General features: G+C 42.2%; 1 protein-coding gene across 1 annotated transcript in view; it reads left to right on the top strand.

The window, feature by feature from the left end:
• Window positions 1-26772, top strand: part of PEPD (peptidase D) — a 228231-nt gene that overhangs the window by 15511 nt on the left and 185948 nt on the right. Inside the window, exon 4 of the mRNA XM_026652794.1 lies at window positions 24891-24954. Coding sequence (XP_026508579.1) covers window positions 24891-24954 — 64 coding nt within the window. The remainder of the gene's footprint in view (window positions 1-24890; window positions 24955-26772) is intronic.

Below are 26772 nucleotides of genomic sequence, written 5' to 3'. Positions count from 1 at the left end.
TCCTTTGTAATGTACATATTATAGCCTTCTCAGTCTAATGTTGTGAGGCATTCATCATCAATTTGTTTAGTGAATTATAGGTTTCTTGCATCAAAGATTTTGGTAAAACTGAGTTTTGTTGTAATTCTCTCCTTGCAATGTATATTAGAATAATTTTATCATCACTGGTATCTTTGTTTTCCAGACTCCTCTCCCTATCCTTACTGAATCCCTTTGTTTGATTCTTGTTTTGTTTTGTCAGCCACTGTCATGTCCTTTTACTACTGGTCAGAAAGATGGATGAATGACTCATTTGTGAGTCTGAAGTCCTGCTTCATAAGCTAGTTGGCAGGAGGTACCGCACTGTGTTGAGGTTTAGTTCGTCCCCTGAAGTCTCAGTTTTAAGTCAAAATTAGTTTTGAAAGAAAAACAGCAAATTAGTTTGCCTTCCATCCCATTTTTATTTATCTAACGTGGTTAGCCTTGGAAGTTCTCTTGCATGCAGATGCAAAAGGTACTCTCAACCCACTGAGGAAACTGTTATTTAACATCAGAGCAATGCAAATTGCTTTTATCCTTGTTGTACAGTATTCTGCAGTCTTAGATGTGTCTGTAGCATCAAGTCTCCCAGTTCATAGTGCAAAAGGATTTTAATTTATTTGTTGCATTGTTTTTTATTTTTATATAAGGTAGATGAGGGAAGTTTTCTCTATGCATTTCTGTCTTGATACAAACAGATAGCATGAGTGAGTCTTAAGAGTTCTCTGTATAAATGTTAAAGGATTGTTATCAGTTGTTCGTAAGATCCTGTTTAACTGTTAATTTTCTGTAGTTCTATCTAATTTTTGAGGCAATTAAATTTCCTTTTTGCTGCACATCTAAGGAAACACACACAATTACATGTATAGAGAGCTGTTAAGTAAATTCTGCAGATTGGCCAGTGGAGAAGTTAACCTTTTTCTTGTGCATCTTTCAAAAATGGGTCTACTGAACTTTTTTATTTTTATGATTTTATTTTGGCCAAAGACAGTGTCACAGAGAGAATTTGCTTACAGATGGACTGAGTGTTGGATTACAAATATGATCATGACTATTGCAATCTTGATCTCACCAGCTGCAGGTTTTTTTTTTTCATTGACTGTTTTGCTTATCTTTAAGCCAGTGAGCTTTCTGACTGCTAATGCAATATCAATTAACAGTTGAAGTGATGATACAAAGCTCTAATGGAGACGTAACCCCATATGAGGCAGAGTTAAAATACAACAAATAGTATCTAATGAAGGCAGGAGGCAAGCACTAGTAGAGTTCAGTTTAATGAGCCTGAAAACTTGAGAAGACCCAACACAATGCTCAAGTATCAATTGGATGTTGGAGATAAAGTTCTCCAGGTGAGAGTAGTCAAGCTTAACATTAAAGGTAATTAGATCTTCAAATATGTTAAGGGCTGTTATAAAGAGGACCGTGATCAATTTGTTTTGCATGTCTACTGAAGGTAGGACAAGAAGCAAAAGACTTAATCTGCAGCAAGGGAGATTTAGGTTAGATCAGGGGTCGGCAACGTTCGGCACGCGGCTCGCCAGGGTAAGTACCCTAGCGGGCCGGGCCAGTTTATTTACCTGCCGACATGGCAGATTCCGCCGATCGCGGCCCCCACTCGCCGCGGTTCACTGTCCCGGGCCAATGGGGGCGGCAGGAAGCGGCGCGGGCCGAGGGATGTGCTGGCCGCGGCTTCCTGCCGCCCCCATTGGCCCGGGACGGCGAACCGCGGTGAGTGGGGGCCGTGATCGACCGAACCTACCGCGTCAGCAGGTAAATAAACTGGCCCGGCCCGCTAGGGTGCTTACCCTGGCGAGCCACGTGCCGAACGTTGCCGACCCCTGGGTTAGATATTAGGAAAAGCTTTCTAACTATAAGTGTAGTTAAGCTCTGGCTTCCAAAGGAGGTTGTGGAATCTCCATCACTGAAGGGTGTTTTTTTTTTTTTTTTTTTTTTTTTAGAACTTTTTTTATAAACACCTGTCAGAGACTGTCTAGGTTTACTTGATCCTGCCTCAGCATAGGGGGCTGGACTTGATTTCCCCAGGTCACTTCCAGCCCTATATTTATGATTTTGTGATTATATGAACTGAAGAAATACTTTGATTGTTGATGAGTTCAAATATCTCATGACTGCAAAAGTGGGCAGGGAACATTTTTCATAAGGAATAATTCCAAGATGACAGCTACCGGTTAATCTTGTTCTTTTGAGGGTACCTATAGGTCTTACGGGTCCACTGCAAATCTTAAAGTGATAAAACTATTTATATGGCAGTTAGGCTTTTAATAATATGGGAACTGAGTATGAGCAGTTTCCCTAATGTTTAGATGGTCTCTTCCTTGGCTGAAGGATCTGTTCTGGCTATCAGCTGAGGAGAGCCATTTTATATAATACTTTTGATTCAACCTCCTTCTTGGTGTTTGGATGGCAGAGAAATTCTTCTAGGATGTTTTAGAGAAATGTCTTGCTTTTGAGAAGTATGTGTTCCTCCTCTTCTCATTTTCCTAGCAAGATATTTCATAAAGTCAAGAAAAATATATGGGTTACAAAAATGGAAATACACTAGCATTTTTTAATAATGTATTTCCAAGATTATGTGATGCAAAGCCATTAGCATGTTTTGTTTTTATACTTCGAGAGGATTAAGTTAGTATGACTGCATATCTTGCAGAGACTTCAATTTTACTAATTAATGCTGCACCTGCCATTTTCCTTGCCTTAATTATAAATGACAGAACTAGTCACTGCACTGATTAAAGATATTTTGTAAAGTGAAACATACTGTACAACAGCTGCTTTATGTGCAGCACATGCCAAAATAACTTAATTGCCTTGCCATATAAAGAACAGTTTTTAGTGAAAATAAAAATACTTTAACTCTTTCATGCTTTCTTTTAATTGAAGAAATGTATATTAAATGGGGACTGAGCAAATATTTATACACAGTTTCATATGTTTTTAGAAACTGAAATATATCATTGGGTTGCTTAGCGGTGGAGGCATTAATCTAACTCTGCATTCCATTTTAAGTAACATCTTCATGAAGAAGCTATGCTTGACTGGTAGCTACCTTACAGCACAAATATTATTTGTGAATGAACACTTTTATATAGAAGTTTTATCTTCAGAGCATGGTACAAATGTTAATCCAGCACCCTAATGAGCACATCACTTTATCACTTTCACCATTGCCTAACAGGTTAAAGCTAAAATCAGCCTATGGTTTTGGGTTCTGAACTTGAGGCAGCTTGTGGCTGATTTTTTCAGAAATGCTCAGCACCTACTGCCACTTCTGAAAATGGCAGTTCAGGTGACCGCTGAATGCCAAACAGTGAGTAAGAGGAAGACTAGAGATTAGGATTCAGATCTCCAAGTCCTGTCAAGACTGCACTGCCTCACCTTTACTGTTCTTACTGTGGGTTTGTGTGTGGGGATTGTAATTATAGTATAGAGCTGTGGTATCGCTTTCTCAAATGATGGTTCTTTCTAGGGTGGAGGTTGTTGACTTGTGTGGCTTGAGTTGACTGTGCTTCTCCTGTTAAATGACATGCAGTATGGTAAATGAGTAACCTCCCCGGAAAACTGGTGTTGCACGTTTATCTTCTTATGCCATGGTATTATTCATTTCAATCACTGTTGAACTCCGTTATTTCCAGTGCAGTCTTAGGTTCTGGCTTCAGCAAGGCAAAGCTTACAGTAAGCAGGCACTGCAAACTAAGCTGCCTTCCCCCAGCTCTTTCAACAGATAGGTGTTCAGTGGCTTTAAAGGTGACCATTGCTCCTCTTCTTTATATGGGTTTTTCAAATCGAATACAGTTTTTCAGGGATGGCCATACCAATGCTTCATGCAGACTGTGGCCGCCTCTGTAATATAATATTCTCTGTGTGTGGCCCAAAATTGCACTTTGTGTGTATTTTGGTATTGCATTCCAAACTAAATTGCTGGCTCACCCCTGAGTCTCTTTCCGCATTAGTGCTTTCTAAGTTTCTCCCTAAAATGGAATGTGTTTGGGACTATCCAGAAAAGCAATCACATTTGTCTGGCAAGATTTGTTCTGTGTAAACCCTCATGCTGCTTATTCCTCATTATTCTATTCTTCTCCCTAAGTGTAGTAATTTCCACACCTGCCTTCCATACCTTTGTTCCAGTAGTTCATTTGACTTACATTATGATAATTGTCAGGATTGCTCTTGCCACATTTGGTGATAATTGCATTTCTCTAATCTGCAAGTCCCTTCCTAGTTCTGAGTTCTCAAAAATTGTCAATGGTACAGGAACTTCATTGGCTGACTCTCTTAATATGCCAGCTATGTACAAGTCTGCCAGTCCACATTACATGCTCACATTTTCCAAGTATCTCTTTTATCAGTTTTTGTAATCAATAGTTATTTGTACAGGACTTTCCTTCCCTACTAATTGTTTAAACGTCTTTGTTATGTATTTCTAATTGAAAAAGGTTGGTAACTGCAACTTTTGTCATTATTTTTCCATCACTAACTTTGGTGAGACTACTTGCATGAGCAAGACTTGCCAGATATACGCTGAATTTACAAGTTCTAGGAGCATGTAGAAATACCTGAATATGCAATTTTAGTAAATGTTAAAGCTCTCTTCTTCAGATGTGGAGGAGAATGAATTTAACCCTAAAGTAACTAAATCTACTTAATGGTGTTTGCGCTGGAGTTTTTTTTTAATAATCTTGCTATGATTTAATCCACCACAACAGAAAGTTGAAATTCTTGCATAAGTATGTATTATACAGGCCTCTGGTGCCAAGAGAATGTTCTTAAACCCACCAAGTATTTATTTTATATATTAACTTTATAAATACTACAAGGAATATATAGTGCAGTGCAATAAGCTCCTAATCACATCTCGGCAGTATCACCAAGTCCTAGTTTTCTTTTGAGCAGGCATGCCATCTGTTTTTTGTTCAAAGATTCAAAAGCTGTTATCTGGAAGATCAGTTGCAGTCAAAGAAATGCCCATAGGGGATTTTACATGAGTGCTCCAGAAAGATTCTGCACCACCTCCAGAGACCAAAAGACCAAAAAAGCCTTTTGGATAGAAGCCTGGGTTTTAAACTGACTCAGGGCCTTCTTCCTGATCTAGCAAACAGACAGACAGCACCCTTGGTCCATGGAGTTGGCCTATTGAGGCCTCATAAGACTGTGTGCTTGTTGTGAGGGGAAGCTGTGATGAATTTGTAATCCACAAAGAAACCCCTAGGGTGGGGTGATATCTGGTAAGCTTATTAGTATGCATGTAGGCTATTTTATTGTTAGTTTCTTAATAGTGATTTTTACAGTAAGAATAAAGTAGGCTTGAGTAGAAAGTCTGTGTAGTAACTTACCTGTAGCAATCTCTCTATTAGTCTCTGAAGAGAAAGCAAGCAGGCCTATTTCAGCAGATTGTTTTTGCTGGGAAATACACAGTGAAGGCAGGGAACTGTGCATCCTGGACATACCCTGGTAAGAATCAAATGACTCTTGTGTCCACCCAAGGGAGGCAATAGCTGGGGAGCTGGAGCCTTTGCTAGGCCACTGAAGGGAAATGCAGGTACAGTTGCCCCAAGCTGTGACAACCGTAACTTTTACAAAGTGAACATTGCAAGGTGAGAGAAGACATTGCAATATGAATGAACAGGGGAAAATCTGCCTGCTTGGTTGGTTGTGGGGGTGTAGAACAAACAGGCAAACCTAGAATGGAAAAGCAGATGAGATCCAATGTGTGTAATAGTGCAGTAGAATTCTTTTAGGACACTACATTCCATGGTGTCCCCACTTTTGCTCTTGTAATTTTAGAGTTTTGAACATCTGAGCTCTGTTCTGAACTCCCCTCCCCTCCCCCCGACCCTGTTGCTTATACATCAGAAATTCTCAAACCTCATCTGTTTGTCAGAGAGAGAGCGTGGGCCAGTAGATAAGGCATTGGGTTGGTCTAAATTCTGTTCTTATTCTCTGCTCAATGACTCATTGTGGCCTTGGGCAAGTTATTTTAACTTCTTTGTGCCTTAGTTCTCTTATTGTATGATGGGGAAATGAGACCCGCTCCTTTTAAAGCTCTTTGGAAACCTCTGAAAATCACTGCAAAAGTACAGAATGCTATTTCTTTGTATACTAGCACAACTGAAGATGACAGATGTGTGTTCTGACAATACTTGAAACTGCCGCAATGCACTCGGTAGAGGACACACCAAAACAGTGGTTTTGGTTTTGTGGTGGAATTTTTTTCTAAATAAAATCCAGAAAATATCTTCAATGTATGGCTATTTTTTAAAGTCCATCAAATACAGGGCTCAAACAAGTCAACAGTCTCCTAATAACATGCTTGTAGCACTGTTAAGATGTCACTTTTTCTCAAAATTGTGCCTGTTTGCCAATCTTGTTGTTCATAATTTTTAATGTTCTGTCTTCTACAGCTCTCTACACTCAGTCCTGAGATCCTGGCTTTCATAAATATCCTGGAACTGAGAAATTAAAAGATATAATATTTTCAGTGTAGTACTTGTATAGTTGCATGATTGCCATCTCAGTACAGTAAAATCCTTTATTCTCAAAGTGGCACAATTTGGGCAACAACAGTGCAAGCTTCTGAAGGCTACCTTGCCAATGTGCTTCTACCGTGTAGTGGAGGCACCAACTCTAGCAGTGAGAGAGTAGTTCAGGCTTCATATATATTTAGTCCAAGAGTGCCATTTATGATGATGATACTCTTGTGATGTGAAGAGTCTAGTAGCAACCGTATTGAGACTGCCAATTTGTCTTGCACCAGCTGAACAATCACATTATAGTGTTTGGTCACTGTCAGGGCCAGACAGAATTGTAGTCTGAGCTGTGAAATAGTCCTTAATGCTTTATTTCTAATTCCTTGAGCACTACAGGCTAACAGAGCCCAGAAATTGTTTATAGAATTGTATTGTTTTTAAGTAATCTCTGTGTTTAGGGAGTCCTGCATCTTGTATCATCTCCTCTTGCATATGAGGTGGGCTCAACCACTCTAGTAATCAAGAAGACTTGGCTAAAGTTGCAGATTCGATTACTTTGCCTTTTTCAATCAAACCCATCAGGTTGAACATTTGACCTTCAGTTCAATTCCTTTTTGAATTCTGCTTGGTTAATGGCTTCTCAAAAATCCATCTTACTCTTGAAATCCATCAAAAGCAACAGAGTAAAGCTGCATACTTGTATGCAAGAGACTGTTTTTTTTTCTCCTGGCACCGAAACCTGACAAAATTAGGAAATGGGTACCAACTCATGGTACTGTCAAGCCCATTTGGGCTATTTTATATTCCATATCTAGTTTTTTTTTGTTTTGTTTTTGTTTTTGTTTTTTACCTTTTCTGTACAGATAAAATTCCTTTTTTGATGCATAGGTGAGTGCCTTATTTTTGACAGAGCCAGGAACATCTGTTGGTGTCTTGTAAAGCCTCCTGTGTTCCTTCTAGCAGTTCTTGACAACCTCTTGTTTTGTTAACACTTCGCCATCTGTTAACCTGATGCTATTGTAATGAGGGGTGAGTTTCTTGACAGCATTAAAATGTCGCTCTTGCATCTCATCTCTTACTCCATTTCTGTATGGTTGTTGATGTTTTCTGTTCAGCTTGTCTAATTATTGGCAAGGTTCTTATTCTTTATATACAATCTCACTGTAATTTCTTCCTAGTTTTAGGATCATTCTATATTAGGGATGAGAGATCACTTTTTGTTTTTGCCCTTTGGGGCCTAATTTTAGGAGCTATTCTTGTCCACTTTGCATCTTGAACTCATTTATGTGTGTGTTTGCATGCATGTGTGTGAATGTTGAAAGGTGGGAAGAGGGATTACTGTGTGACCCGTTTTGTTTAGTGACTTTCTAGTGACTGGGCGAATTTGTGCTGCGTAAAGATACGTTAAGTAGACTCACATATTCATATGCTCTTTTTACTAGAATCTAGTGGGTTACATTTGTTGTTCTGAACTTGAAAGTTAATTTGGAATGGAGGAAGTGATACTGTTGCATATAAATATATTTTTTTTTTCTTAAAGAAGAAATACTCTTGACGGTACAGCCTGCTGGATTTAGCTCTACTCTCTCAAAGCTTTCAGAATTCCCTTGTTCTCATTAAAGGGATAAGAGCTTCAATAACTTCTCACATAATCGAGAACATAATAGATGCAGGATCTTTTAAGGAACTGTTCTTGGATTTCTTTACGCTGAGAAGCATCTTGCATAGCTCTATTCCTTTAGACTTTGTTTTACTATGTAGCCTCTTTCATATTCATCTACTTTGTTTTTTTCTCCAGCTATGTTAAATCTTATTTATAATTACCACTTGTATGTTATTAAAAAGAGATGTTATTACAAGGGGCTTGGAGCCTAAGGCTAACACAGTGAGTAAATGGACAAAGCTTATGGGTCTACATTTTAATCGTATTAAACACTCTTTAGTATGGCATGTCTTGCCTCCTTTCAGAACTTATTGTCTTTCTCCCTGACATACTAATAGAATCTCAAAATGGTTGCTGACTTTCATTTAGAAGGTATTACTGATTCTTTTTAAAGTAAATTGAATGAATCACAATGGTATTTTTAACTGAAGGCAGACTTCAGCTATTGGAAATTGCAGGTGAGTCTTATTTGGCCCTATTATATATTCATTAATAGCATGCAGGTGGTCAGATAGCCTGGAATACTTCATTGTTGTCTACACTGCATGATATTAATTTAGTGTCTTCCTTTCACAGGAGACCCATTATCTAATATTTTGAGTTTGCTTTAATACATAGTGTTTATAATTCTTTCTTTCTTTTGGGATGTAGCAGTGAGGTAAGACCTTTCTGCGTAATTGCAATGTACAAACAAGCCACGGTGTAAAATACACCACAGAGTTCTGTGTAACCATCAAACAATGTCATGATTGGTTATAGTACATGTTAGTCATACATAACTTTAGATGTAAATTTACTTTCTCATATCAAGTCTCTTTGACCTTTAAATTATACTTTCCAAAAATGTTGGATTGATTCTTCCTATGCTGGAAAAATAAACATAAAAACTAAATTATTTGTTAGGATTCTGATGTTTCTCATCCATCTGCATAGTTAAATAAGCTGAATAAAAGAGAACATAACTAGGAGGAGGTGTTGAATGCAGCTGAATGGGTTTGGAGGTTAGCTTAAGGCAAAAGATAGTTCACTTTCACCTTCATGGTATGCTGTCAGTGTAATCATTCCATAGAAATCCTATTGCAATTCTCATTATGTGAAGTGAAAATAGCATAGGACAAACTGACAAAAGCAAGAAAGTCCACATTGAGTCTGTTGCACCATTTTGTAACTGAATGGCATTTTACTTAGACATTGCAGAATCCATCGGCTTCAGCAGACTAATACAATATTGTGTAGTGATGCAAACCGTAGATGGCTGTTACATTTTTAATAAGAGTGAAGAAGGTTAACATTATGTTTAACCCCAATTAAGGAAAATATATTCTATCTCTTAATAATATGCAATAACAAAATAAAATAAATGCACAGTTAGCTTTTCAGTATTCATTCATCTCCTTGTTCTGTGTGTGAACTGTGTCTCTAGGTTCAAAGGTGTCCTTGGTTCTTATGCCATACTCTATTGACTATATTTGCTGGAGCATTTTCTACAGATGTCAGTGGAGTTGTGCATGTTATAGACAACAATGTCTACAGAGCCACCATTGGAATAAATATTCCAACTGTATGGGGAAAACTTGTGAATAAACACACTAACTAACTCTTTTCATTTGCCAGATACTACACTTGATTACTACAGTATATTATAGTTGCCATTCTGTCCAGGATATGCTGTTGTACCCAGTTCTCTCAGTGGCTGTTGTTTCTGTAGAATGAGGAAAAATAATGGCCATGAGTCTGTATTGAAGATGCGTGTACAGATGTATCTTGATTTGAGTTACAAAGAGATTCACAATATTACTAAAATAATATTTAGACAATAACAAGTGAGTGTTCATGCATTGCTAAATGGTATCCATGATGATGTTAGTCTTAACATATTAAGAAAGGAAAATGTGAATAATTACAAACTCTCTCCTCTGTCTGGAATATCAGATTTAAGATTTCTTTAATTCAGTCTGCTGCTGAGCTACTTTTATAGCTGACTTTTATTGGAGGGTGCCTGGGCATACTTTGCTGACAAGGTGACATTTAAATGACTTTTCAGTAATTAGCATTAAAAAACCTTGAAAAATTAACTACTATTCCAACTTTTTTTTTATCTCTGCCCTTTTTAAAAAATAAAATTTAAAATGTCACAAAGGGAACTTATGACTTTCCAGTTTTTTAAATTAAGCCTCTGTTTAGGCAGAAAGCATTTGAAATTGACTCCAGACTATGTTTCTTCAACTTTCAGTAACTGAAAAGACTCTTAAACAATTTTTTCAACCAGAAAATTAATTGTTTTTCATAATACTCCTGTTATTGTTTGATAAAAGTGAGATTCAACACAAGGGCTTATGCAAAAATAAATAAATAAATAAAAAGTGAGTTCCACATTAAAATAGATCCACTGAAAAAACAGAAAAGAAAAATGTCCTAAAAATTTTAAAAGATTCATGTGAAAAGTTACATATTCCACCAGTAAGAGTAACTGATTACATATTGAAGGTTGGTAGGAACAATGTTTACAGACCTAAGCGCAAAAAAAAAAAAAAAAAAAAATCAGTGTCAAGGGTATCAAAATATTAGAAATTGGCTTAGATACATGTATTTCATTCAACAATAGTTGTCATCTCATGAATTCTGCTCACAACTTTAATTTAGCATTCATCACTTGTAATTTGGATGCACTTTATTATACATAGCTCTCTTGACTGAAGTTCTGAAAACTAAAACACTATTTCATCATGTTTGCATTATTTATACTCTTGCCATAAAGTACTTTAAAGTAAAATGAAAAGTTTAATGGCGTTCTTATGGTAATATCAAATCTTTATAGAATCATAGGACTGGAACAGACCTCCCAAGGTCTTCTAGTCCAGTTCCATGCTTTCATGGCAGGACTAAGTATTATCTAGACCATCCCTGACAAGTGTTTGTCTAACCTGGTCTTAAAAATCTCCAATGATGGAGATTCCACAACCTCTCTAGGCAATTTATTCTAGTGCTTAACTACCCTGACAGGATGTTTTTCCAAATGTCCAACCTAAACCTCCCTTGCTGCAATTTAAGCCCACTGCTTCTTGTCCTATCCTCAGAGGTTAAGGAGAACAGTTTTTCTCCCTCCTCCTTGTAACAACCTTTTATGTACTTGAAAACTGTTATCATGTCCCCCTTCTCTCCACCCCCCCCCTTCTCTTCTCCAGATTAAACAAACCCATTTTTTTTTTCAATATTTCCTCATAGGTCATGAGGTTTCTAGAACTTTAATCATTTTTGTTGCTCTCCTCTGGAATTTCTCCAATTTGTTCACATCTTTCCCAAAATGTGGCTCCCTGAACTGGATACAGTACTCCAGCTGAGGCCTTATCAGAGTGGAATAGAGCAGAAGAATTACTTCTTGTCTTGCTTTACAACACTCCTGCTAATACATCCCAGAATATTTGCTTTTTTTGCAATAGTGTTGCACTCTTGACTCGTATTAGCTTGTGGTTCACTATGAATAGGGCCCTACCAAATTTACCATCTATTTTGGTCAATTTCACGGTCATAGAATTTAAAAAATCTTAAATTTCATGATGTCAGCTGTTTAAATCTGAAATTTCACGGTGTTGTATTTTATGGGGTCCTGACTCATAAAGGAGTTTCTAGGGGGTGTCACGGTACTGCTACCCATACTTCTGCGCTGCTGCTGGCAATGGCACTGCCTTCAGAGCTGGGCAGCTGGAGAGCAGTGGCTGCTGGCCAGGAGCCCAGCTCTGAAGGCAGCACAGCCACTAGCAGCAGCGCAGAAGCAAGGATGGCATGGTATGGTATTGCTACCCTTATATCTGCGCTGCTGCTGGCGGGGACTGCCTTCACAGCTGGGTGACTGGCTAACAGCTGCCACTCTCCAGCTGCCCAGATCTGAAAGCAGTGCAGAAGTAAGGGGGACAATACCACAACCCCCCTAAAATGATCTTGTGACCCCCCCCCTCCCCCGCAACTCCCTTTTGGGTCAGGACTCCCAATTTGAGAGAGGCTGGTCTCCTCTGTGAAATCTGTATAGTATAGGGTAAAAGCACACAAAAGATCAGATTTCATGGGGGGAGAGCAGATTTCATGGTCCATGATGTGTTTTTCATGGCCACGAATTTGGTAGGGCCCTAAGTATGACCCCCAGATCCCTTTCTGCAGTACTCCTTCCTAGGCAGTCATTTGGATTTTGTATGTGTGCAGCTGATTGTTCCTTCCTAAGTGAAGTACTTTGCATTTGTCCTTATTGAATTTCATCCTGTTTACTTCAGATCATTTCTCCAGTTTGTCCAGATCATTTTGAATTTTAATCCTATCCTCCAAAACACTTGCTTAAATCGGAGGCTCCTCCCAGCTTGGTATCATCCTCAAACTTTATAAGTGTACTCTCTATGCCATTATTTAGATAATTGATGACTATAATGAACAGAACTGGACCCAGCACCGATCCCTGAGGGACCTCCCTTGATATGCCCTTCCAACTTGACTGTGAACCACTGATAACTACTCTCTGGGAACTATTTTCCAACCAGTTCTGCACCCACCTGATAGTAACTCCATCTAGGTTGTATTTGCCTAGTTTGTTCATGAGAAGGTCATGCAAGATAGTATCAAAATCTTAAATATCTTAAGATTTGAAGTTGTTTTGAATTATTGTGCAATGTAGTCAAGTGTAGCTGCTTTAAAATAGTTTTAATCAATGGAATCAAGGTTTGATTGGGTTTCAAGATAGAAAACACAGCACAGTTAATAAAGCTGCTAAGATAAGTTTGTGATATTTGGATATGTCCAACATACAACTATTTAAAGTAACTGAAACAATAAACAAAATCTAGTGGTATATTTGTAGATATACTCTTAGATCTATTTCACTGATGGAAAAATGGAGAGAGGTAATGTCCACTTCAAGGGGTCACGGGATGGACTTTCTTACCCCAGTGAAAGAGGTGCCAAAAGTCCCATTGACTTCAATGGGGCCAGGCTTTAGCTCTGGGTTACCGATTCCTACTCCAGTGATTTAAACACTATCCCACATACAATTATGAATTTAGTTGGGCTGGATGAGAAGTATAGAAGCGAGTAAAACTTGAAATTTATACTTAGTATGCGGAATGACTAGACATTCATTATCTATCTGCTAGAATTCTAGCAAGTTTCTAATGCTGGCTGTCTATACCCACTCTTCTGATGGTAGTTCTTGTGAGTGAGCTGTCTGGGATGGAAATTGGGGTGTGACTTTTTTTTAAAGTACTTCCTTGTAATTTAGGATCTGATATGACTTGTATCCAATTTCTTTACCACAAAAACCCTCCTTCTCATCGCCTCTCTTCCCTTTAGGCCATGTCTACACTACAAAGTTAAGTCGACTTCAAGTAAGTTGACATCGAGCCTCAAATTTAAGCAAGTCAATGTTGTGTGTCCACGTTATACTCATTGTGCTAGCAGAGTGCATCCTCACTAGCAGGGCTTGCATTGACGCACGGAGCACTGCACTGTGGGTAGCTGTCTCACAGTGCACGTAGCTGATTGGAATTTTGGGTTGGGCTTGCAATGCCTTATGGGACCAAAACATTGGCGTGGGTAATTATGGGAACATGGCGTTAGCCTCCCATGATGCACTTACCTCCGTCCCTCCCTCCCTCCCTCCCTGAAGTCAACGGCGAACAAACCAAACCTTTTTTCGTAAGCCTGGGTTACCTGCGCGGATGCCATAGCACGATAAACATGGCCCTCGCTCAGCTGTATATTGTTGTGAGCATTAGAAACACCTTGTGCCTTATCCTGCAGTATTTACACAGCCGATACAGAAGCCTCCGCATGGAACAATTATTTTTTGTGTGTGTGTGAAACTCGTGATATTTGTTGTGTTTTAAAGTCCCAGCTGCTGAAATAAAGAGATTGAATAAGAATCTGAGCTTTCATTAAAAAATACTAGTTTTTCTTTGAGTGCTTGCTCATGTCCATTCCATGTTAGGTGTGTGTGCGCTGCGTGCACCATTGCCGGAGATTTTCCCTTCAGTAGTATCTGTCGGGCCGGCTCTAGCATCCTCTGGTGCCACATGCTTATGCGTCGGTATAAGGGGCACTGCCAGCTACCCACCCTCTCAATTCCTTCATCCCGCCGATGGTGGCTGCTGGAACAGCTCCTCTTGCTTTAGCAAGGCTTCTTTTCAGTGATTTTGTATTCTGTTTCATAGTTTGTTAGTTTCAAATATAGTTTTGTGTGTGTGTGTATGTGTGTGTATATAATATATATATATATATATATATATATATATATATATATATTAGATCGTGTTAGTGTAAATAGTTAGAACGCCCTCTCTTCTGTCGTCCCAGGGCTCTCTTTGCCCTTGGGGCTGAGCATGCCCTGGTCCCCAGGGTTCAAACCTTGCGCTGCATGTGGCAAATCTGTGCCCATGAGTGACCCACGTTCCAGTTGTCTGAAATGTTTGGGAGAAACTCACATGAGAGACTGTTGTCAGATTTGTTGGGACTTTAAAGCCTGCACAAAAAAGAATAGAGAGATAAGACTGAAAGCTATTGTAATGGAATCGGCTCTCGGACCAGCCTCAGAGCCAAGCTGTTCTGATTCTACACCGAGCACTTTGCCCTTGGTTTGAAGTGCTCCTCCAACACCATGCACTTCCCACCACCATTGCCTATCTCCAGCACCAAGGAAGAAGCACAAAAAGCAGTGCGCTGAGAGAGGGTGCTCATCAGTGCAGAAGAAAGACAGAGATGGTGAAGGCAGTGAAGTGCAACCTGTGCTGGGCCACTCTTCCACCCACGGTCTCAACTCCGCCCAGAGCATTGAGTCTGGTGTGGGATGCTCCGCCGAAGCCCTGAAGCCACTGCAGATTGACGGTACCGTCAACTCCAGAGGCCTTTACAGCGGCCTGGGACTTGCTGACACTCCTGGTTCCACCAACTCCCGCTGCCTCCTCAGGCTCCCCAACCATCAGCCCAGCCCCCCGCTGCTTCCCCGTTGTCCCAGGCTCCAAACACTTACTGGAGGCTGTGGGCAAGGAAGGGATAGGACTCAGCAGGTTTCCCACACCCCCTTTCACAGAACTTTGCGGCCAGCCCACCTTCCCTGCTCTGGGCACCATCTAGTGGGGCTCAGAGAGAGCACTAGCTGCAGTGCCTTTCCCAGGCATGTCTCTTCAGCTGCGCTCAGCCCAACTCCCACCCTGGTAGAAAGTGGGGCGGGGGGAGGATGGGCTTGGGGGAGGGAATCACAGATCGGGGGCCGAGACAGAAGCTGCGGATGATTGTGGAGATGATTATTGGGGGTGCGGGTGCCCCTGGTGCCCCCGTGCATGCCCCTGTGTGTCATCCTGTGTGCACACCCCTCTGTGCCACTTAAACCTGGTTCTGTTAAGGCTCACTTGTCCTCCCTTCAAACCACTAGCATTTTGCCCTCTACTGCTTCTCTCTTGGAAGGTTGGGAGGGATAGCTCAGTGGTTTGAGCATTGGCCTGCTAAACCCAGGGTTGTGAGTTCAATCCTTGAGGGGGCCATTTAGGGATCTGGGGCAAAAATCTGTCTGGGGATTGGTCCTGCTTTGAACAGGGGGTTGGACTAGATGACCTCCTGAGGTCCCTTCCATCCCTGATATTCTATGATTCTTCCTGGTTGAGATCACCTCAGCCAGAAAGATCTCTGAAATCAAGGCCCTTACTACCATACATGATGTTCTTCAAGGGTAAAGTCCAACTCACCTTCCTGGCAAAGGTGGTTTTGCAGTTTCATAGCAACCAGGCCATTTGGGCATGTTATGAGCAGGCAAATGTCCTACCTCTGGCCATCATAACCATTCACTCCACAAGAGCTCAGGCATCTTCAGCAGCGTTCCTCATGCAGGTTCCAATCCAAGACATCTGCAGGGCCACAACTTGGTCATGGGTGAATACCTTTACCTACACCGTCATCCAACAGACTTGAGACGACACTAGGTTTGGAAGAGCAGTGTTGCAGTCAGCATGTCCGTGAACTCTAAGCCCACCTTCTGAGGTACTGCTTGTTAGTCACTTAATGTGGAATGGACATGAGCAAGCACTCAAAGAAGAAAAAAACGGTTACTAATATGTCGTAACTGTTTTTGGAGATGTGTTGCTCATGTCCATTCCACGATCTACCCTCCTTACCCCTCTGTTGGAGTTGGCTGGCAAGAAGGAACTGAGAGGCTGTGAGGCTGGTGGTGCCCCTATTATTGGTGCCTAAGCTCATGGCACGAGAGGGCACTAGAGCTGGCCCAACAGATACCACTGAGGAGAAAAATCTCCAGCAAAGGTGCACATACACCTAATGTGGAATGGACATAAGCAACACATCTCAAAGAACAATAGTTATGAAAGGTTAGTAATTTTTTGTTTCTAGCCCTCATGGTTGTCAAAAAAAAAAGCTTGAAAACATGAACCAAGTGCACCCTAAAGGCTTAGTATCCAGATGGCACATAAAAAGGACCCACAATTTATTTTAAAATATCCTGAGGTCAACTGTTGAAATGTCTTTTGAATAAGAATAATAGTACTGAATTGTGCAAATTACTAGAGTGTCTAGACTGTGAGCTATAGAATTACACGGAAAGGAGTCTGGTAATTTCTTATGTTGGGCACACTGTCCTGTATGTGTTCTTACCATCCCTGCTTAGCTTCTGATTCTAAAAATCCTGGGCAAAAGAAATATTTTTACCTAAAGTCTTCTGAATATCCTTTCATAATAGGTTATTTCTTCTTTTCTTACTCATTGGTTAGGGGAGACTAGATCCAATAGTACTGGAATCATATCTTCCGTTCAGGTAATCCTGCAAATTAATTTATGACTTGCTGCATTTTTTTTTTTCTTGCAATGCTCTATAGCGATTGAGACGAAGTTTGAAACTGGCAGTCCACAACAGTATTTCAAAACAGCTGAGAACAGTAACTACTTAGCTTAGCCTAGCTACATCAGAGTTACAAAGATGAGTATTTCTCAACACAAATAAAATTTTAAACATATTTGAAAATAAATCTAATTGCAAATAACATGCTGCTGGTCAGCATCCTGTGAAGTGTCATTCCCTGTGATTTTGACAGTGTAAAACTTTAACTTCTTTTGTGTTTGTTAGTCAAAAATGAAATCTAAAACCTGTCTCTATTAAGGAAATTTACATCGATGTAACTGTATCAATGTAGTGACACTGATGCATAACCCCAGTGTGTCCATGCTGCTCCCGCACCAAGTAGGGTTTACCCCAGTGCCGCTTGCCTCAGTATGTTACTGAATTAATTTGATCCCCTGCTTTCCAGCACATTTACATTAGGGGTTTACACCAGAGTAACTTGGTTAATGTAGTTACACTGCCATGAATTTCCTTCGTGCAGCGAGGGCCTTGGGTGGGATTCCAGATGTGTAGTGGGTGGAATGGGGAGGAGATGGAGTTTAGTGAAGCAGAAGTACTTTTGGGGAGGAAGGGAGTAGTATGTAGAATGGCAAGGGAGAAACTGGAGGAGTTGGCCAGGGCGTGGATATAAAAGGCTTCAGCTGGGTGACTGTCATGAAGAGGCTAAAGCTCTTTGCTCCCACTTCCCCCTGAGAATTTTTGCTGTCTCTTGTGTGGAGCAGCACAGAATCTGTCTTTGCTTTACTGTAGAGCAGCCTGCAATCAGATTACCCTGATGGGCCACATTTTGCTGACGTTGACTGTCCGCAGGCACAGCCCCCTGCAACTCCCAGTGGCCGCGGTTCGCTGTTCCTGGCCAATGGGAGCTGCGGGAAGTGGCAGGCCGCAGGTTGCCCACCACTGCTGTAGAGCGTCTGCCTAGAACCTTCTCCATGCCCCTTGTGCCTGTCTTTCTCCTTTAGAACAGGGCAGTTCCTCATATATAATCCATTGGGAGCCTTGATTTTGGGGAGGGGTGAGGATACTTCACTCTTCAGTGTGGAGTATAGAATAGCTAGAAGGGAGAAGTAAGGCAGAGAAAGGAGAAGTAACTAAGGCAGAGCCTTAAACATTCCAGAGAGGAGCCAACTCCTTATACCAAGCAGAGTCTTAGGCTATGTCTACACTACAAAATTAGGTCGGATTTATAGAAGCCGGTTTTATAGAAACCGGTTGTATGCAGCCGATTGTGTGTGTCCCCACCTAAAATGCTCTAAGTGCATGAAGTCGGCGGACCGCGTCCACAGTACCGAGGCTAGCGTCGACTTCCGGCGCATTGCACTATGGTACCTATCCCACAGTTCCCGGAGTCTCCGGCGCCCATTGGAATTATGGGTTGAGATCGCAATGCCCGGATGATGCAAAGCAGTGCCGCGAGGGGTTCTGGGTACATTGCGTCAGGCCCCTCCCCCGCCGTCACAGCAACGGCAGACAATAGATTCGCGCCTTTTTACCTGGGTTACCTGTGCAGACAACATACCACGCCAAGCATTGAGCCCGCTCAGCTCAGCTCACCGTCACCATATCTCTTCCGGGTGCTGGCAAACGTGGGACTGCATTGCTAAACAGCAGCAGCAGCTTACTGCCTTTTGGCGGTAGACGGTGCAGCATGACTGGTAGCCTTCATTGGCGATCTGGGTGCAGGCAGCCGTGGGGCTGGCAGCCGTAGGGCTGCATTGCACCAGCCCCTTGCCTTTTGGTAGAAGATGGTATATTACGACTGGTAACCGTCGTCATCGTACTGCAGTGGCTGTCGATCATGGGCACCCGGGCAGACAATGATGGTTATCAGTCGTAGTATGCTATTTTCTGCCAAGTGCCCAATATTGTCTGCTAAGCACCCAGAAGAGGCCGATGGCGATCTGGGTGCTGGCAGACATGGGGCTGGCAGCCGTGGGGCTGCATTGCACCAGCCCCCTTGCCTTGATGATGATGGTTATCAGATGTACTATGCGTAGGATGGGGCTAGATTGCTACACAGCAGCAACCCCTTGCCTTTTGGGCAGTAGATAGCATATTACGACTGGTATCCATCGTTGTCATACTGCAGTGGGCATCAGATCGTGCAATAGACCTGAAAGCTTACTGCCAAGCGCCCAGTATTTGCTGCCAAGCACCCAGAAAATGCCGAGGGCTATCAGTCATGCTGCACCGTCGTCTTAAGATGTAAAAAATAGATTTATTCTGCATTCATTTGCTTCCCCCCTCTCTCCTGCTAAACCCAGGCTTTTGAGTTCAATCTTTGGGGGGGGGGGGGCATTCTGTGTGACAGTTGTTTGTGTTTCTCCCTGATGCAAAGCCACCTTTCTTGATTTTAATTCCCTGTACCTGTACGCCATGTCGTCACTCGCCCCTCCCTCTCTCCCTCCCTCCCTTCTTCCCCTGGTCCGTCAGATACTACTTTCGCGCCTTTTTTCAGACCAGACGCCATAGCCAGCACTGGGATCATGGAGCCCGCTCAGATCACTGCGGCAATTATGAGCACTATGAACACCACGCGCATTGTCCTGGAAAACATGCAGAGCCTCCTGGACATGCCAAAGCCAAACCAGGACCAGCTGAGGAGGAGGCGATTGCAGCACGGCGACGATAGTGATGAGGAAATTGACATGGACCTCTCACAAGGCACAGGCCCCAGCAATGTGGAAATCCTGGTGTTACTGGGGTAAGTTCATGCCGTGGACCGCCGATTCTGGGCCCGGGAAACAAGCACAGAGTGGTGGGACCGCATCATGTTGCAGGTCTGGGACGATGCCCAGTGGCTGCGAAACTTTCGCATGCGTAAGGGCACTTTCATGGAACTTTGTGACTTGCTTTCCCCTGCCCTGAAGCGCCAGAATACCAGGATGAGAGCAGCCCTCACAGTGGAGAAGCGAGTGGCGATAGCCCTGTGGAAGCTTGCAACGCCAGACAGCTACCGGTCAGTCGGGAATCAATTTGGAGTGGGCAAATCTACTGTGGGGGCTGCTGTGATCCAAGTTGCCAGGGCAATGAGAGACCTGGTGATATCAAGGGTAGTGACTCTGGGAAACGTGCAGACCATAGTGGATGGCTTTGCTGCAATGGGATTCCCAAACTGTGGTGGGGCGATAGACGGAACCCATATCCCTATCTTGGCACCGGCGCACCAAGCCACCGACTACATAAACCGCAAGGGGTACTTTTCAATGCTGCTGCAAGCCCTGGTGGATCACAAGGGACGTTTCACCGACATCAACGTGGGCTGGCCGGGAAGAGTACATGATGCTCGCGTCTTCAGGCAGTCTCTTCTGTTTCGAAAGCTGGAGGAAGGGACTTTCTTCCCGGACCAGAAAATAACCATTGGGGATGTTGAAATGCCTATCGTGATCCTTGGGGACCCAGCCTACCCCTTAATGCCATGGCTCATGAAGCCATACACAGGCAGCCTGGACAGCAGTCAGGACCTGTTCAACTACAGGCTGAGCAAGTGCCGAATGGTGGTGGAATGTGCATTTGGGCGTTTAAAAGCGCGCTGGCGCAGCTTACTGACTCGCTCAGACCTTAGCGAAAAGAATCTCCCCATTGTTATTGCTGCTTGCTGTGCGCTCCACAATATATGTGAAAGTAAGGGGGAGACATTTATGGCGGGGTGGGAGGTTGAGGCAAATCGCCTGGCCGCTGATTACGCGCAGCCAGACACCAGGGTGGTTAGAGGAGCACAGCAGGGCGCGGTGCGCATCAGAGAAGCATTGAAAACCAGTTTTGTGACTGGCCAGGCTACGGAGTGAAACTTCTGTTTGTTGCTCCTTGATGAACCCTCTGCCCCTCCCCCACCACCCGGTTAACTCTACTTCCCTGCAAACCAACCACCCCACCCTCCCCTACTACCCTCCCCCCTTCGAGCACCACTTGCAGAGGCAATAAAGTCATTGTTGCTTCACATTCATGCATTCTTTATTAATTCAGCACACAACTAGGGGGATAATTGGAAAGGTAGCCCGGGATGGGTGGGGGAGGAGGGAAGGAAAAGGACACACTCCAATTTAAAACTTTAAAACTTATTGCTATGGAAATCATCTAGGGTGGAGTGAGTGGGTGGCCGAAGGCCCCCCCACCGTGTTCTTGGGCGTCTGGGTGAGGAGGCAATGGGACTTGGGGAGGAGGGCTGCTGGTTACAGAGGGGCTGTAGCGGCGGTCTCTGCTCCTGCTGCCTTTCCTGCAGCTCAACCATACGCAGGAGCATATCACTTTGATGCTCCAGCAGCCGGAGCATCGACTCTTGCTTTCTGATTACAAGTTGACGCCACCTCTCCTCTTCAGCCCGCGTTTCAGCACGCAACTTCTCCTCTTCAGCACGCCACCTCTCCTCTCGCTCATATTGGGCTTTTTTAAAATCAGTCATTGACTGCCTCCACGCATTCAGCTGTGCTCTGTCAGCGTGGGAGGCAGTCTGAAGTTCAGTAAACATTTCGTCACGCGTCCTTCGCTTCCTTCTTCGAATATTCACTAGCCTCTGCGAAGGAGTAAGATTTGCAGCTGGTGGAGAAGGGAGAGGTTGTTAAAAAAGATACATTTTAGAGAACAATGGGTAGACTCTTTCACGTTAGATTTTGCTGTTCACAACATCACACAGCACATGTGCTTTCGTTACAAGGTCGCATTATTCCTCTTATATTGAGAGTCTCCTGGTTTGGTGTGAGAGATCACTCACGCAGTGCCAGGACACAGATTTCAGCTTGCAGGCAGCCATGGTAAGACATATAGTCTTTGGGCTTTTTTAACCTTCTTAACATGTGGGGATGGTTTCAAACAGTTCTGCCCTCATTTCCCATACCAAGCACCCGTGCCATTTAAAATGGGTTTGCAATGTAAAAGGAGGGGCTGCGATTTCAGGTTTAACATGCAGCACAAACCCAACTAACTCCCCTCCCCCACACACCCAATTCTCTGGGATGGTCACTTCAACCCTCCCCCCCACCGCGTGGTTAACAGCGGGGTATATTTCTGTTCAGCAGAGCAGGAAGGGGCACCCCTGAATGTCCCCTTAATAAAATTGCCCCATTTTAACCAGGTGACCGTGAATGATATCACTCTCCTGAGGATAACAAAGAGAGATAAGGAATGGATGTTGTCTGCATGCCAGCAAACACCGGGACCATACGCTGCCATGCTTTGTTATGCAATGATTCCAGACTACGTGCTACTGGCCTGGCGTGGTAAAGTGTCCTACCATGGCGGACAGGATAAGGCAGCCCTCCCCAGAAACCTTTTGCAAAGGCTTTGGGAGTACATGAAGGAGAGCTTTCTGGAGATGTCCCTGGAGGATTTCCGCTCCATCCCCATACACGTTAACAGACTTTTCCAGTAGCTGTACTGGCCGCGATTGCCAGGGCAAATTAATCATTAATCATTAAACACGCTTGTTTTTAAACCATGTGTAATTTTTGCAAAGGTACACTCACCAGAGGTCCCCTGTGTGCCCTCAGGGTCTTGGGTGAGTTTGGGGGTTACTGGTTCCAGGTCCAGGGTGACAAACATATCCTGGCTGTTGGGGTAACTGGTTTCTCCGCTTCCTTGCTGCTGTGAGCTATCTATGTTCTCTCCATCCTCATCTTCCTCGTCCGCCAAACCCGCTTCCCCGTTTCCAGAGAGGGACTCATAGAACACGCTTGGGCTAGTGGTGGCTGCACCCCCTAGAATGGCATGCAGCTCCGCGTAGTAGCGGCATGTTTGCGGCTCTGCCCCGGACCTTCCGTTTGCGTCTCTGACTTTGTGGTAGGCTTGCCTTAGCTCCTTAATTTTCACGCGGCACTGCTGTGCATCCCTGTTATGGCCTCTGTCCTTCATGGCCTTGGAGATCTTTTGTAATGTTTTGCCATTTCTTTTACTGCTTCGGAGTTCGGCGAGCACTGATTCATCTCCCCAGATGGCGATCAGATCCCGTACCTCCCGCTCGGTCCAGGCTGGAGCTCTTCTGCGATCCTGGGACTGGGACTGGGACTCCATCACGGTTACCTGTGCTGATGGGCTCTGCATGGTCACCTGTGCTCTCCACGCTGAGCAAACAGGAAATGAAATTCAAACGTTCGCGGGGCTTTTCTTGTCTACCTGGCCAGTGCATCTGAGATGAGAGTGCTGTCCAGAGCGGTCACAATGAAGCACTGTGGGATAGCTCCCGGAGGCCAGTAATGTCGAATTCCGTCCACACTAACCCAATTCCGACCCCCTAAGGCCGATTTTATCGCTAATCCCCTTGTCGAGGTGGTGTTAGGAAACCGGTTTAAAGGGCCCTTTAAGTCGACAGAAAGGGCTTCGTAGTGTAAACGTGGCCAGGCTTAAGTCGATTTAACGCGGCTAAAGTCGACCTAAACTCGTAGTGTAGACCAGGCCTAAATGCAGTGAAGCAGGAGGCAGTGCAGCTGTGGCACATAATCCTGAAAATTTGTCCTGGAATAATTAAATCCAACCAATGAGGGTGGGGGCATTTTAAATATGACCCATTTCAGTGACTTCATTTTACTACAATAAATCAAACCGAAAAAAGTGAACTAAGTATTGATGATTTTAGAAAGATTAGAGAGAGGAAAGAGAAGCTCGCTCTTCAAAAGAAAGTTTGTCAGTAAATGAGAGAATACCTTGGGAGTGAATTATCAGCAATTTCCCATAGACCACACAATAGTAAAGGAGAATTTACTGATCAAAGGACAAAAAAAAGTTTGCAAAAATAGAAGAGCTAGTATACTATAGGATCTGACCTACTCTGACTTAAATTGTGCTAAATGAAAGGAATAAAATCCAGCACATTTGTGAGCATAATATAGGAATTACTTACACATCATCAAGAACAATTCTCAGCTTTGCTTTGAACAATGCAGGAGGACATAAATGATAATTTGGAGGCACTGCAGTGGAGCATTAAACAACAGTGACCATAAGTTAACTGGGTTCATAGTTAGGGTTTAACTGTTAAATAGAGCCAAAATTATAAATGATAAATTTATTCCCAACATTGTTGGAATATTTAATGACTTAAATATTTGAGGAATGAGGGGAAAAGAAACCTTGCTAATGAATGCAGAGTATGCAAAGACCTCAGAGGTAAAAGAATGATAAAACATTAGGTATAGAAAGGGACTAGAATTCGAGTTATGTTTAAATAAAATGTTAAAATTTATGCAAAAGAAGGCAAGATAAATAATGTATTTTTCTATACCTCACAAACATTAATGAGAAGCGGCCATGGGGGAGGGTCACTTAAAGGAGTATTGTGATTTAAAAAGTTTTTCTTCTGTTATCAGTAATTCCTCCGTTTATTAGACTGGCAAAAAACCCTCCCATAAATTTTACATATGATTTGTGGTGATTACTTTCTGCATGAAAATAGACTAGTCTTTCCTTTTGCAGGTGAGGGTGGGAAGGGACATGATTTAGAACTTACTTGTTGATTCATCACTAGGACTCATCAGTTAGTGAAAAACTCACTTGCACCAAGTTGTTTCCACGCCTTTTGAAAATTTGGACACAAATGAGTGTGGCACAATTCACACTCTAACAAGGAGGATTACTCTGGGAATACAGGACATTTTAGACTGGAGGAGACTAAGAAGTCTAAGTTTCAGACATGGACTAGGTCAAAATCTTGAAGTAATGTAACTATAGTAAATTTTGTTATGAGCTATTGTACTGAAACATCAATGTTATTAACGTTATTATTCTTGATTTGTTTATATCGATGATGGTACAGTTGTGCTAATAACCCGATGTGTCACCTTTCATAACCTAAACTATTTAATTTTATAATATGGCTAACACCAAGTATTTGTATTTTTATTGTATTCTAAAGGATTCATCATCCCGAATATTTCAGGAAGAAATATGCTGTGGATGAAGTACACTATAAAGATGAGGTGAGAGTCTGCTTTTCCTAATATTTTCTCGATGAATACAAAATTAATGTTCTGAAAGTATGGCAGTAATTTTCTACAAAAAAAACTTGTTCCACTAAATATGTTGTCTTCATTTCCTAATTAATTAGTCCTACTTCCAGTGCCTGAATAATGACATTTGTTTTATAAACTTTTCTAAAAGTCTATAAAATATGATGCTGTTGTTTTATTGGATTGTACATTGAGACCAATTCAGAGACACTTTTTAATATTCTCTGTATTTAATAAAAAGGTTCATTGGGCATGATTCTGAAGGGTTCTGGGGACCTGTGAAGAAAAGACAGACAAATTGCCTGATAATGGGCTAGCAATGCCTCCTTGGCCCTTAGAAGCTTGCAACGGGGAAATAGTTCCAAATGCTTAACCAGTAAACATAAACTTTCCTCTTTACCCCTATTTCATAAAATGTATTAAATTATCATTAGCTGTTTGAATCTAAAATATTTTAATTTTTCATTTAATTATTTATTCAAATATTACTTTATCTCTTGTATTCATGCATTTTTAAATATGGGTATTAATTGCACACTTAAGGTTCTCTTTGCATAGTTGTTTTTGAGCAGATGTTATGTTTTTGTGCACCTGGCTAGTTTATTTTTTTTTCAGTAGGAAAGCTCAGCAGGATTATGGCAGCATGTTTGCCAAACTCTGTGGTGAGTCTTATGGAGAGCAGCTTAAAAAGGAAGATCTTGCTATTTCTGTCCCCTGCAGGATGTTAACCTGACTTGCCAGACCCAAAATCTTATTTTTACCAGCTGTGGAGATAGTTTCATGTCATCTTCATATTGAAATTATCTCTAAACTGTGGTTGTGCTAGTGTATTTCCTTAACTGTGGGTTGAGGAAGCTGTGAAGAGATTGCTGCTTGACGCATTTGGGTTGGAATCATAGTTTCTTGTTATCAGACTTGATGTGTAGAATACAGAAGTACAGAATACAGAAGTCAAGGCAAGCAACTGCAAGGAGGAACACATACTTCTTTACAAGGATCACATTTATTGACATTCTGTGTGCAGTCTCCTATCAACAAATGCCATTATCATGTATCTATATATTGTGTCTCAGTGCTTAAAATTTTACCCAGGAAGGAATATGGATCTCTTTAATTTGGGTTAATTTGTAAGCCCATGTATCGACATTTTTCTCCCTGGAGTATGCCAGCTTAAGTAATAAGCCAATGAAGTTTTGCAGTATTGTATTTCTCTGCAATATGAACCTGTCTGTATTTGACAAAATTGCCAGGTAACAGGTTAGCCAAGTCAGAATGGCCTGTAGGAACTCTGTGACAATACATCGTATATACATTAAATAAACACCATTCAGGAACGCTTTAGCTTTTTAACTTCTATGCTTAGAAAGGAAAAGCGGCTTATGTGAAAATTGTCCAGTGCTTTCGAAGGTGAGCTCTCCCTTTATTCATGTATTTATTTAGTCAGTTAGTATGAACATATTTTGAGATATTCCTGGATTATGCAAGCAGTCGTTCATTTTTCAAAGGATTTGGATACAATGCTTGCCCATTCTACTAGGAACATATGCTTCCCCAATGTCAAGGCATTAGGGGCCTGATTTGCAAAGGTATTTAGGCACCAAAAGATGCAGATAAGTATCTAACTTGCTTAGGCATTTCTGGAAATCCCACTAGGTGCCTTACTCTCATTAGGTGCCTCTGTAAATTCCACTAGACCTGTAAATACCTTTGTAAAATGACTCTAGACCAGGGGTCGGCAACGTTCGGCACGCGGCTTGCCAGGGTAAGCACCCTGGCGGGCTGGGCCAG

This window comes from Terrapene carolina, unplaced genomic scaffold (assembly GCF_002925995.2).
Source record: "Terrapene carolina triunguis isolate 2854851 unplaced genomic scaffold, T_m_triunguis-2.0 Scaffold130, whole genome shotgun sequence".
Taxonomy (NCBI): domain Eukaryota; kingdom Metazoa; phylum Chordata; order Testudines; family Emydidae; genus Terrapene; species Terrapene triunguis.
Note: the sequence above shows the minus strand (reverse complement) of the source record. Positions and strands in the feature narration are given on the sequence as shown.